Raw genomic sequence first — 12012 nt, forward strand, 5'->3', positions numbered from 1 at the left:
GTAATTTCAGTGTAACTATACCATGCATTTTAAAAATTGGTAAATTTTATTTTTATTTATTAGCTTGATTTTATTAAATGTTATTTTTTGTCTAATTTAATGATTTATAATTCTATAAATGCAATGAACAATTATAACTTTCAATTTATTAAAAAAAAATGTTGCCCCCCTAATCAACTATTTTTTCGTTTGTGGTAAAAATTTATAAATGAATCGAACCCTTAGTGCAAGACCGCCAAAATTAAATAAACAGTTTTAAGATAAATAATTTTTTGGATTGAAAAAACTAATTGATTAGTTTCCAAGTTTTAAATTCAATATTATATGATATTGCGTTTATTGACCTCAAATAGCAAGGGAAAATAAGAAATAAAATCTTTCAATGTATAAAATGTCTAATACGTTTAATACTTAATAATAGTGATTTTTTTTTTAGTTTTCCATTGTAATTTAAGGTGGCTCCATTACACAATTCCAATTTTGTGCATGGAAATATCGCATAGGATAATTCTACAAAAAAATGCGATATGTATTGAATTCCGAGCCTAATGATTACATTATAAGAGTAGAGAATATGTGGTGGAGTACAAAGCTTACTCACCACCATAATAGAAAGTAGTATCAAGAAATTGAAAAAATGATAACAGTAGTTTCCGAAGATTAAATCATTGAACTAATAACATTCATTACATGGTGGATAAATATGAAACATTAAAAATTAAATTTATTTGACTGATAAAGTAAGATGATTGCATATTGCATATTTTACTTGCAATCGTAATTATACACAGCTATGAATTTATCACAAAATTTTTGCTTATAAATAATCTAACCTTTGTAACACTTAGTGTGTAATGTCTTACGAATCCATAAAATAGTTTGATATATGTACTGAAAGTAGGGCTTTCTTCAAATATTTATTATTTATTAAAATTTTTGATTAGTAAATTTTTTTAATATCTTTATATTTAATTATATTTTTTCTCTATGATTTTTTATTTAATCTAATGATTATGTTATACAAATAATTATATATTTTTATATATAGATGTTTTATGTAGATGGCTATGTGAATAATCTAGAAGATGGTCAAAATGTGGCAGTTAAATTATATGAGTAAGTCTTATATAAATAGAATTGTGGTTCTTAGTTTGATTGATTTATTAACTAATGAAATGAATAATTTAATAAACAGTTAGAGAAACTAGTTATAAATTATATAAAAGGTAATTAAATTATGTATGTATTTGATATACTATACTACTTTCAGACAAGAGTGGTATTCATTATTTAACATCACTAGTATCAATGATTTAAGAAATGTTGCTATCCAAGGTGATTTGCGAGCTTCAAGATTTCGTAGTGTTTACTGGCGTATTATGTTAGACATAATGCCATTAGACTCTAGTAAATGGTTATCAGTTATTAATGAATATCGCACAATTTATAAACAGAAAAAAGTAAAACATTATAATGATCCACATTTACAAGGTTCAGAACCTGATGATCCACTTTCTCAAAATGATAATGTAAGATGCAATATTAATCTGAGTAATAATTATTATAATTTTTTAACTTTTTATATTAGTATAATTGATACTTGATTCTATTTTTTAAATATAAATAATTTTTTTTAGAGTATCTGGAAACAGTATTTTAAAGATGTGGAATTGAAAAAACTTATTGAACAAGATGTCATAAGAACTTCTCCTGGAATTCAATTTTTTCAAACAGAAAGAATACAAAACATAATGGTTAACATACTATTTTGTTATTCTAGAGAATATCCTGATTTAAGTTACCGACAAGTATGTAAAAATTGTAATACTAAATATTTCTAACATTATTATTTAGAGCTGAAATTATAACATCCAAAAAATTAGCTTATTATTTAGTACAACCTCACTTTACAAGCTGGAACTAAAAATCTGTGTTAATAAATTTAATTAATACTTTTAATAAAATAAAAAAAAGGATTATTTATTTATAGGATGATTTATTTATCGTTCACCACTAATTTTCTCCTAAATTAATAATTATTTTATTTGGTTTTGATTAGTATTATTTATTTCTTGATTTGTAACTAATAAAACATTTTTTAGATTTATCCCTTATCTTGTAACCAACTCAATTTTTTAAAATGCAACATACATATTTAACTAGTTCATATAATAGAAAATGGTCCAACAAAAAAAATGAATGATCAATAATAACTTTTGAACGAGTATTTCATGAGTTATTAACATTTTTAAATGTTGACTGAAGACAAGGTGCAGGTTATGCTATCATTATGCATCACTCTACAGTTCTACTCCTCTTACCCAGGTATAAAAATATTTATATCTTCTGAACTACTGGTTTAAAAGTTGTTATTAACCAGCCATTATATAAACTAGTTAAATATGTATTTTTCCATTAAAAATATTGAGTTGTTTCCCTTATAAGGGATAACTTATGGCATATATGTATTAAAAACAATTTTTTTTATTTTAGGGAATGCATGAAATTTTAGCTCCAATATTATTTGTTCTTCATTGTGATCATCAAGCTTTACTCCATGTAATTGAACAATCATCTTCTGATGTGAGGTATTTTTTTTTCTAATTTCTATATTTCAGCTATTTTGGCAGCAGTCAAAAATTATAAAATTTAAAAAATGTATATTTGTACATTTTTTTTGTGTATTTCTTGATTTTGACGAAGATGATCCGAAATTTTATTTAGTTTTCCTTAATTTTAGAAACGTAGGTATTATTCAGATTTATTTCCAATAAAATGCAAAGTTCATCATTTTAATAATATTTTATTATGGTCTATTTTGCTAAACTTTTTTTTTTAAAAACTAAATTTTATTTCATCAAATTGCTTTTTTTTATTAACTTTGAATATTTACAATCTATACTACAAATTGGTACAATAAGTAAATTAGATGTTTATAATATTAATTTTAAGAATGCCATAAATTATAAATGATGAGGAGATGACTCATTAGTCACATCTCTAGCATGTTCTTTATTTATTTTAGTTACAAGTAGTAGTTAGTTATTAGTTATTTAGAAGATCTCTATTCCATAGCCATTTTAGTCTGTGAGGATAGAGTGTTTGTTGACATTTTATTAATTAGTGAGTTTCTATGTGTTAATAAATTTTGATGAAATCGCTTGTAGTACATTACTGCAAGTTCGTTTACATTTTGAATTTGTAGATCTTTATGTAAATTTATGTTTGTTATATACCATGGAGATTTAGTTATAAGTCTGAATGCTATTGATTGGAACAATTGTATTGGCTTTATGTTCGATGGTTTGGATGGACCCCAGATTTGGATACCATAAGACGAAACTGGGCATATAATAGTTTTGTTATAAGTTGAAGTTTTGAAATAAGGAGAGGACGTAGAAGATGTAGTCTGTTTCTTGCACTTTTTCTTTTTTCTTTTAGATGAAAAATACTTGATCTCTTATTTTATTGGTATAGGAATATTATTCATAATAATTTGAGGACATTCTTGTGGTTTGAAATTTAGAGTGAAGGTGATTTGAGCCGATTTATCTTCGTTGATTTTTATTCACCATTTTTTTGCCTCTCAAATCAATAAGGTTGGCATGATTTGGAGTGAGAGACTGGTTGCGTTAGGATCACTATTAACTGATAATACTGCTGTATCGTCTGCGTATGTGGCTAAAATTGTTTTGTCAGTTTGAAGGATATCGGCAGTGAATGCATTATAAAGGTCTGGTAATAAATCACTTCCTTGAGGTACACCTGCATTTATTTTTTGGTATGATGAGAAATCATTTCCTTGGCGAACGACAAAGTGTCTGTTTTCCAAATATGATTTTATAATAAGAAAATATGGAGCATGTAAATAGTGTTTTAATTTGAATAGTAAGCCTTCATGTCAAACCCTATCAAAGGCCGCGCTACATCCAAAAATAGACCGGCACAATAATGTTTATTTTCAAGCATTGTTGCAATTTCATCAGTTAGTCGGTGTATTTGATGTATTGTTGAATGTCTGTTGCGAAACCCAAACTGACTATTTGGTACAATGTTATGTAATGATAGAATAGGCTGTAGTCTTCTGAGTAATATTTTTTCAAAAAGTTTTCCTAATACTGGTAATAAACTTATTGATCTGTAAGACGTAGAGAGGTTTTATGGTTTGTTTGGCTTTAGTATTAAAATAATAGTTGCGAATTTCCAGATTATAGGAAAATATGATAACCTTAGCATCACATTGTAAATGTAGGTTAACAAAAGCATGGTTTTTTGTGATACATTTTTTAAAATTTTATTGGTAATTAGATCATAACCGGGTGCTTTCCCTAGAGGAAGTTTTTTTATTAAATACTCTACTTCACCTGGAGTTATATATTTGGCTGGTAAAACCATTGGTAGTGGAGTTGTTAAGAAGGTTTTTATTTCTTCATTGAAATTACTGTCAGAGTATAAATTAGTATTGGAAGTGAATGTTCTTGCCAATTGTGCCACAAAAATGTTAGCTTTATCTTGGTCCGTTATAGCTAAGGTGCCATTTTCTTGGCTTATTAGAGGTATATTTTCTTTTTTTTTTTTATGAGCCTTTTAGTTTCTTTCCAAAGAGAACCATTATTTTGATTTAAAGAGTTAAGATACAGTTTATACTGATCTGCTTTGAAAACAGACAGTTTCTTTTTCAAAGCATTTGCTAGCCTATTAAATTATTGTTTTTGGCTTGGTAATCTAGTATTGTGTCATTTAGCTCTGGCTCGCTTTTTTAAAATAATTAATTGTTCAATAGTTAGAGATAATTTTTCCATAGAATTACTTAATTGAAAGTTAGAATGTTTTGATGAAATAGTAATTGCTTGCTGAATAATTTGTGTGATAGAGTCTATATCTTCTTGAGATTTAAGGGGTATTTTTAAAGTAATTTTGTTGTCTAGATTTTGTTTGAAACTATCCTAATTCATAGGCCCATAAGAAAGAGTTTAATAATGGCTTTTCTTTTATAAAAAGTACTACTGGAGAATGATCACTTGATAAATCAGATACATTTTGAATACTTGTATGTATATGAGCAGGTATTTTGGTAACAAAAAAATCTAGTATTTCTAGATATTTCTAGTATTACTACAAATGTAGTATGTGTTGGCCAGTAGGTTGGTTCTGAAGGTGATATGTATGAAAAATTATTATTTATTAATAAAGTATGAAGGGTGTTTCCTCTATGATTGGAGGCTTTACTTCTCCAAAAATTGTGCTTAGCGTTATAGTCGCCTCCAGCAATAAATGAGTGACCTAACGTTGAAAAAAATCTGTTAAAATCATTAGAGCTTATGTTTTGACCAGGTGGGCAGTAAACAAACGCAATTGAAGTTAGTATGTTCTTTATTTTTATTTTAATAACTGTTGCTTATAAAAAATTTTCTTAAAATCCAGGTGATTGATAATGCTGAATGTTAGAAGAAATAAGTATTGCAGCACTAGCATGTGCTGTACCGTCTGGATAATCGGTTATATAAAGTGTATAGCCATTGATTTTAAAATTAGATTTGTGTGTTAAATGTGTTTCTGTTATTAGTGCAATATCATTTTTTTTTTTGAAGAAAAAATGCTGTAATTCGTTATTATGTTGGTTTATTCCATTTGCATTCCAAAGAAGTATAGTTAATTTAGATATGTTATTATTAGAGTTAGTCATTTTTTAATAGTATTTTGTTTATAACAGTGGTGAGAAGAGTAATTAGTGGGTTAATTAATGACTTGAGATCATTAATAAATGTTGATAGTTGGTTTGTAAGGTTTTTTGAGTCTTGAGTGTTGTCGTTAGTCAATACTTGGGCGTATTTTTTTTTGTGTTTCATATTGTGTATTTGAAAACGTTTGTTGTGAGGTATGACCTAAATGCTCATTTTCAATATTTGAACTAAGAGTTTGTGTTTTCGGTTCTTGAGTATTTTTGTAAGTGGTTGTTTTCTGATTTTGATTTCATTAACACAATGTGGAAATTGCTTTTAAGCAATAATTCTTTAAATGTCTACTATTCATGCCTATTGGAGTCAATATTTTATTTTAACTTTTTAGGTAATAATTGTATTTATAAAATGATGTCTCATTAAAATAATAATAATTTTTTGAGTTTTATTGATTAATATAATTTTTCAAAAAAAAAAATTTTGTATTTTTATTAAATTAATTGAAAATTAATCTTATTATCTGGCTAATTCATAATAACTATTTTTCAGTGATACAATTCAACAAATACTAAATCCATTACATTTAGAAGCAGACGCGTAGTAAGTGTGAGTTTTTTACTTAGAATTTTCTTAAATTAACTTAATATATGTGTTCAGTTCACAGTTTAGTACTATTATGGATATTATAAAAGACTACTACATCACAAATGATAATATAATTATTACATCTGAGGAACAATCAGAAACAATTAAGATTGTAAGACCTATTTTAAATCATTAGTAATTTAAACAAAAAATACTGCTTTAAACGCTTGTTTATAATTTATAGAGTTCTAAACCAGAAAGTGAAATAGTTCGCAAATTACTAAAAATACGTGATACTATGTTAGCAAAATATGATCCAGAATTACATAAACATTTAATAAATTTAGATATTGGATTCACTACTTTTGGAATGTATGAATAAACAAATAAACATATGAGGTACTTAGAATGCAAGTGAAATATAAATGACATTAAAAAAAATGCAGACAGTGAGAAAGTGGCATAGTTGAGACAAAAGATATCGGACAGTGATTAACATCAAAAACATGATAAAAATCATAAAAATAATTGTCAGTTATACACTTTACATTCTTAACACCTCAAATTATATTTTTATATTTTAATTAATACAAATTTTTGTAATTTTTTTTAGCCGCTGGTTAAGATTACTATTTGGTGGGGAATTTTCATTAATGGATTTGTTAGTATTGTGGGATGTAATTTTTGCAAAATCACCCCTTACTTTTCAACTTGTTAATAATATATTTGTAGCTATGTTAGTGTTATTACGAGTTCAACGTAAGTTATATTATAATAACTATTCTTATTTTAATATTATATTGTAAATTATTATTACTAATTATTCAAATTTTCTCTCACATTATATGCACTAAAAACAACTTATGTGTATGTGAAAATTTAGACATTTTTTTAAAGAGATTATTCTTTATTAATTCTTCTTGGTAATTACTTAAATATTTGAACAAACAATGAAAATAATAAAATCTAATTTAACTGTCATGTAGTATTGAGTTCAAAAATATATGTCAATTTGGGAAACATAGATTTACATAATTTAAAAATAACTATAGTAAAAAAGTAATTAAAACAAAAAGACTACAATTTTTTAAAGTTTCCAGATTTACGTATGTTTTTTCTATTAATAGCAATTATTATGTCAGTTTTAAATTACTCACTAAGATAATAAATAATATTTTCAAAAACCTTATTATATTACCTACTTAATTGTTATAAATTCATAAACTAAAAAGTTATAGTGAAAAGTTCAATTTAATTTTTTTATAAATAAGTGCTATAATCAAATTTAACTGTCTAAATATCAAGTTATATTTGTCGCAGTAGTCTACATTTTACATTACTCTTTTACAACATGATTTTAAAAAATTTGAAAACTTTTAAAAGAACAAAATTTTTTTTATGAATTTTTATATGTGTTGTTATTGTTTAACTACTAATTAGTAATTACCTCAGAAACTAAATGTGATGGAACAAATTTAAAATCATATTTGGAATTAACAGCAAAATTATAAATAGAATTCATCTAAATATTGTAAACTGCAGACATTTTTTTTTTGTCCTATATTATTTATTTCTTAATTAATAAATAATCAAACATTTTTTAGATTCATCCCTTGTCCCTTATAAGGATACAAACTTTTTTAAATTTTAAGATGTTTAACTAATTCATATAGTAGAAAATGATCCAAATAAATGACTGATCGATTTAAGCTTTTGGACCTTTTTTAAATGTTTTTAATACATTATAACACAAGCTTAGATAAGTTGTGGATTATGCTATTTTTAGCATTACACATTTTTAATGTCGCCCTATTTCTATCATCCAAGTATTAAAATATTCCTATCTTCTAAAATACTGGTCCAAAAGTTGTCATTGACTACACATTTTATTAATTAGAGTATTCCTAACTTTTAAATTAGTTAACTAATTATGTATATTATTAAAAAAAAAAAGTTGATTTCCTTATAATTGATAAGGTTGGACCTAATAAATATTTAATTATTTATAAATTGATAAATAATTACTACTCAATAAAGCTAAAAATTGTTTTTTAAATTATTATTATTTTAGGATAAATCTAGTAGTTAATTATAAATACCTTATACAAGGTATTCAAAAAGTAAGAAAACAGATCAATTGTTACAAACAATGAGAACAATAGAAACTAGTTCCTTTACATACTGAACTATATATTAATTTAAATACAGAATAGCCAATCAGCAGAAATTCTATTTTCTAATAAAATCTTTTATATATTTAATCTTTAATCTCATAAATATTGTATGTAAAAAAAATTGTTTTACAGAATAATAGCCTAGCTGTCAAAGCTCTAACTTAATAAAAAAAATTGTTTTAAATAAAAAAATTTAAAAATGTATTACTTAATAACACTAAAAGATTGTATATTTTTTGTAATACATATATTAAAATACATTCTCCCTAATAAAAAATATGATTAAAGAATGTTTATAATTTTTGTAATTAAAAAAAAAAAGTTTAAGTATACTGATAAAAATCAGTATAAAAAATTTATTTTTTATTCTAAAGTGAACCCTAATGTTGTATAATTAATAAAAAAGTTAAAAACTAAAATAAATTTGTTACAGTATTAAAAAGTGATAACATTACCTGTCTTACTTACCTCATGAAATACCCACCTGTTGATGTAGCATCTGTTATTGAATATGCACTTCATATGAATGATCCTGAGGTAAAAAAAAATTATTTAATCTATTAAATTTAACATTTAAATGTATAAATATTAATTTAAAAGCATACTAATAATTGTCAATTGGATTATTAAAATTATTGAAACTTGTACAGTATTGGAATAACATTCCTTAAGCAATAATTTAACAGGCATCTATTAAAACAGTATTACTATACTTTTTAAAGACATTAATTTTTCAAATATTTATTACAACTTAGTAAAGTAGAATAAACAGTGGTTGAAGTGGAGTGATACAAACAATTAGCATCATTTTACTTTTTTTAATTTACATTATTCATCACTACTTATTTTGTCCAAAATTATGGATCTCTATTAATATTGTATAATTTGCATTAAGATTATCAATTTATATTGATGTTTTTCAATTATAAATTATAATTTTGTATTATAATTATTTTGAATAAATTTCCTAAAATTAATGTACAATTTAATAATTTGTTTTAAGTATCTATAGTATTTTGTTTAAATTAAGATTAAAATTGACCAACATGATGCTAAATATATACTAAAAATGGGTGTGGTGGTTGTGCAGTGGTCACACTAGTTGTTGACAAAAATCACTATGTTCCCAAATCAGGAGGTAACAGGAAATCTTTGCATTTAAAAAGTTCCTTAGGATATATTAATTGGTGTTAACCAACCTAATGGAGAAAAACCAAATATCGAGGGTATCCTTCAATTGTTATAAGCCACTTTGATTAGTTGTGTAAGTTTTGTCTCAAAGAAAGACATGATTAAAAATATGTTCTGTTTTGGTTGTAATCAATATTAGATTATAATTCATTTTTACTTAAGATTGTATGAGAAAGTATTTTGTAGTGAGGAAAAATTATAATTGGCTACTCCCAAAATTTTTTTTCAAACTTTGCCAATACTTAAGATATTTATTTAATACAATACAGAACATAATTTATTTAGTTAATAATATTTAATTTAGTGGAAAATCAAACAATAGCAATATTTAAAAAATATTTTTAAATTCATATACATTTTTTTAATTAAATAATACAAATTAACAGATTTATCCATTACCATCAATTATACATTCTCTAAGACACGATAAAAGTGATATATTAAAAATGGATTCATTGAATTTTGAAACAGAAAGGTTTGTGTTAGTAATTTTTTTATAAATATTAATAATCATTATCATTGATTTTTGATTAATTATTGAGTTATTTTTGGTGTATTTTTCAGATCTGACAATTTAATAAGTTCGTCTAGAAGGATGAGGAATTCCTCTGAGGTAATTTAAATTTTAGTTAAATACAGTCAAAACTTATGTTGTTTAAAAATGTTTTACTTTATAGGAGTTATTAGAACTTTGTAAAATTAAATTACTGCAATATCATTCCATATTAAATCCAGTCGTTTCTGAACACCATAAAGATGCTCGTCAAGCATTAAATGGAATGCTAGAGGTAAATAGCTACTTTTAAGTTATATTCTATACAATTTAAAAAATTTAGAATTTGGTATTAATTAAATTAATTTTTTATGTGCTATTTAGTTATGTGCTATGTTAAATACACAAAGTGGTATTATTGAAATGGGTAGAGATGTGGTTCGAATCACTAGTCCAAATCAAACATCTAGCACTCCTGAAAGCCCAGAAGGACCTCCGTTACCTCCTCCTGCTTCTGCTATTACTATGAAAGTATTTCGTAAAGTAGAAAATTCTTTAGACTGTCAAATATTAGGTGCCCCAACAAAGAATCCTCTTAAACAGTTAAAACGATAAAAGTTTATATTTAAGTAGTTAAAAGATATTAAAATTTTTTGCTTAGTATTTTTTGTATACCAATTATTTAAACTTCAAATTATACATTGTTTTTAATAAATTTTGACCTTAAGATTAAGAAACTACCAATTGTTTCTCTTTAATTATATATATTTTGTATTGGCTGTTATTTTATTATAAACCATTAATTAATTTTTAAGTGAAATGTGATTTTTATTATACAAATCATTATCTAAATATATATAGTTAGTTTTATTTTTTATTATAAAATATTGGTTTTGCCATTTACTTTCATTCTACTCCACCTTGCACTTTTTGGATAAATATAAAATTTATGAAATTTGTTTTTCCAAATCAATATTTTAAAAATTATCTATTATTATAATGGGTTTTGAATAGATTTTTATAAAATGTATATTAAAAGTTGTCTAAGTATTAGGTTAAGACAGAGAGGATGATGAATTCACTAAATCTCTTCTCAAAATCAATCACATATAGTTGCATATTCTAGCTAACATAAAAGCCTTATGTGGTACATAATGATATTCGCTAATATAAACACATGTGCTCGCATGTTAATTTTAGATGCGGTAAAAAATTTATATTTTTAGTATGTGTATATGTAATTTTTGAACATCAAAACTTAAGGTATTAGTATATTAAGGAAAAATATTCTAATTTCTCACTTATATTCTAAAATTACTACTTAATAGCTGTTATTTAAATCAATTTTTTTACAATAGTTTTGGTTCCCAAGTGATAGAATCATTTTCATTATCTTACTCCATAGATGGGGAAATCAGTAAATTTGGAAAACGTAATAATCAAATTATTTTTTTGATATTATTTGGTGCATAATATATAGTTTTATTAGGTTCAGAACAATTAATAATTTCTATGACATTAATGTAAATATTAATTTCAATATGATTACAAAGACTATATACATGATCCATTGATGAAACACTCAATTAACTGCAAAATATATACAATAAGGAGAATAATTTTTGGGTTTCTTTTAGTTGATGTTTTTTTATTTATTAGCTACTAATTATTTCATAGCATTATCCTTCATAAAACCCAGCACAGGGGGGTCGCGGCATAGTGGTGACGTGGCATAGTTGGATCAAGTAAATGATATCTGACAGTGATTAAAATCACTATCAAAAATAAACGCTTCGATGCAAATCTTTAGATAGTGTTTAATTTTAAAAAAATTGGTGTTTTATTCCAAAAGCTACTTGATCTGCTGGTTCCTTATTAATATCTCGAT

The 12012-nt window shown here is 24.7% G+C and overlaps 1 protein-coding gene across 4 annotated transcripts; it reads left to right on the forward strand.

The window, feature by feature from the left end:
- Positions 1-482: 482 nt before the first annotated feature.
- Positions 483-10941, forward strand: LOC126904259 (TBC1 domain family member 5). Of its 4 annotated transcripts, none has more exons than XM_050683141.1 (14): positions 483-740; positions 1049-1116; positions 1271-1529; positions 1638-1808; positions 2494-2588; positions 6231-6281; positions 6339-6438; positions 6511-6638; positions 6880-7025; positions 8874-8977; positions 10018-10112; positions 10196-10244; positions 10309-10419; positions 10509-10941. In XM_050683141.1, exons 2-14 carry the CDS (start codon positions 1049-1051, stop codon positions 10737-10739), a joined length of 1608 nt encoding a protein of 535 aa, XP_050539098.1. In that variant the 5' UTR covers positions 483-740; the 3' UTR covers positions 10740-10941. The 4 variants fall into 4 exon arrangements, with proteins under 4 accessions (XP_050539098.1, XP_050539100.1, XP_050539096.1 ...); XM_050683143.1 differs by having other exon boundaries at positions 485-740; positions 1062-1116; positions 10509-10940; XM_050683139.1 differs by lacking the exon at positions 483-740 and adding an exon at positions 747-897.
- Positions 10942-12012: the final 1071 nt, after the last annotated feature.

This window comes from Daktulosphaira vitifoliae, unplaced genomic scaffold (assembly GCF_025091365.1).
Source record: "Daktulosphaira vitifoliae isolate Bord-2020 unplaced genomic scaffold, ASM2509136v1 Scaffold_4, whole genome shotgun sequence".
NCBI lineage: Eukaryota > Metazoa > Arthropoda > Insecta > Hemiptera > Phylloxeridae > Daktulosphaira > Daktulosphaira vitifoliae.

Coding starts and splice junctions, on each gene's coding strand:
- LOC126904259 (XM_050683141.1), top strand. CDS start 1,049: ATGTTTTATGTAGATGGCTATGTGAATAATCTAGAAGATGGTCAAAAT. Junction 1,809..2,493: donor CTGATTTAAGTTACCGACAA/GTATGTAAAAAT, acceptor TTTTTATTTTAG/GGAATGCATGAAATTTTAGC. Junction 7,026..8,873: donor AGTGTTATTACGAGTTCAAC/GTAAGTTATATT, acceptor AATTTGTTACAG/TATTAAAAAGTGATAACATT.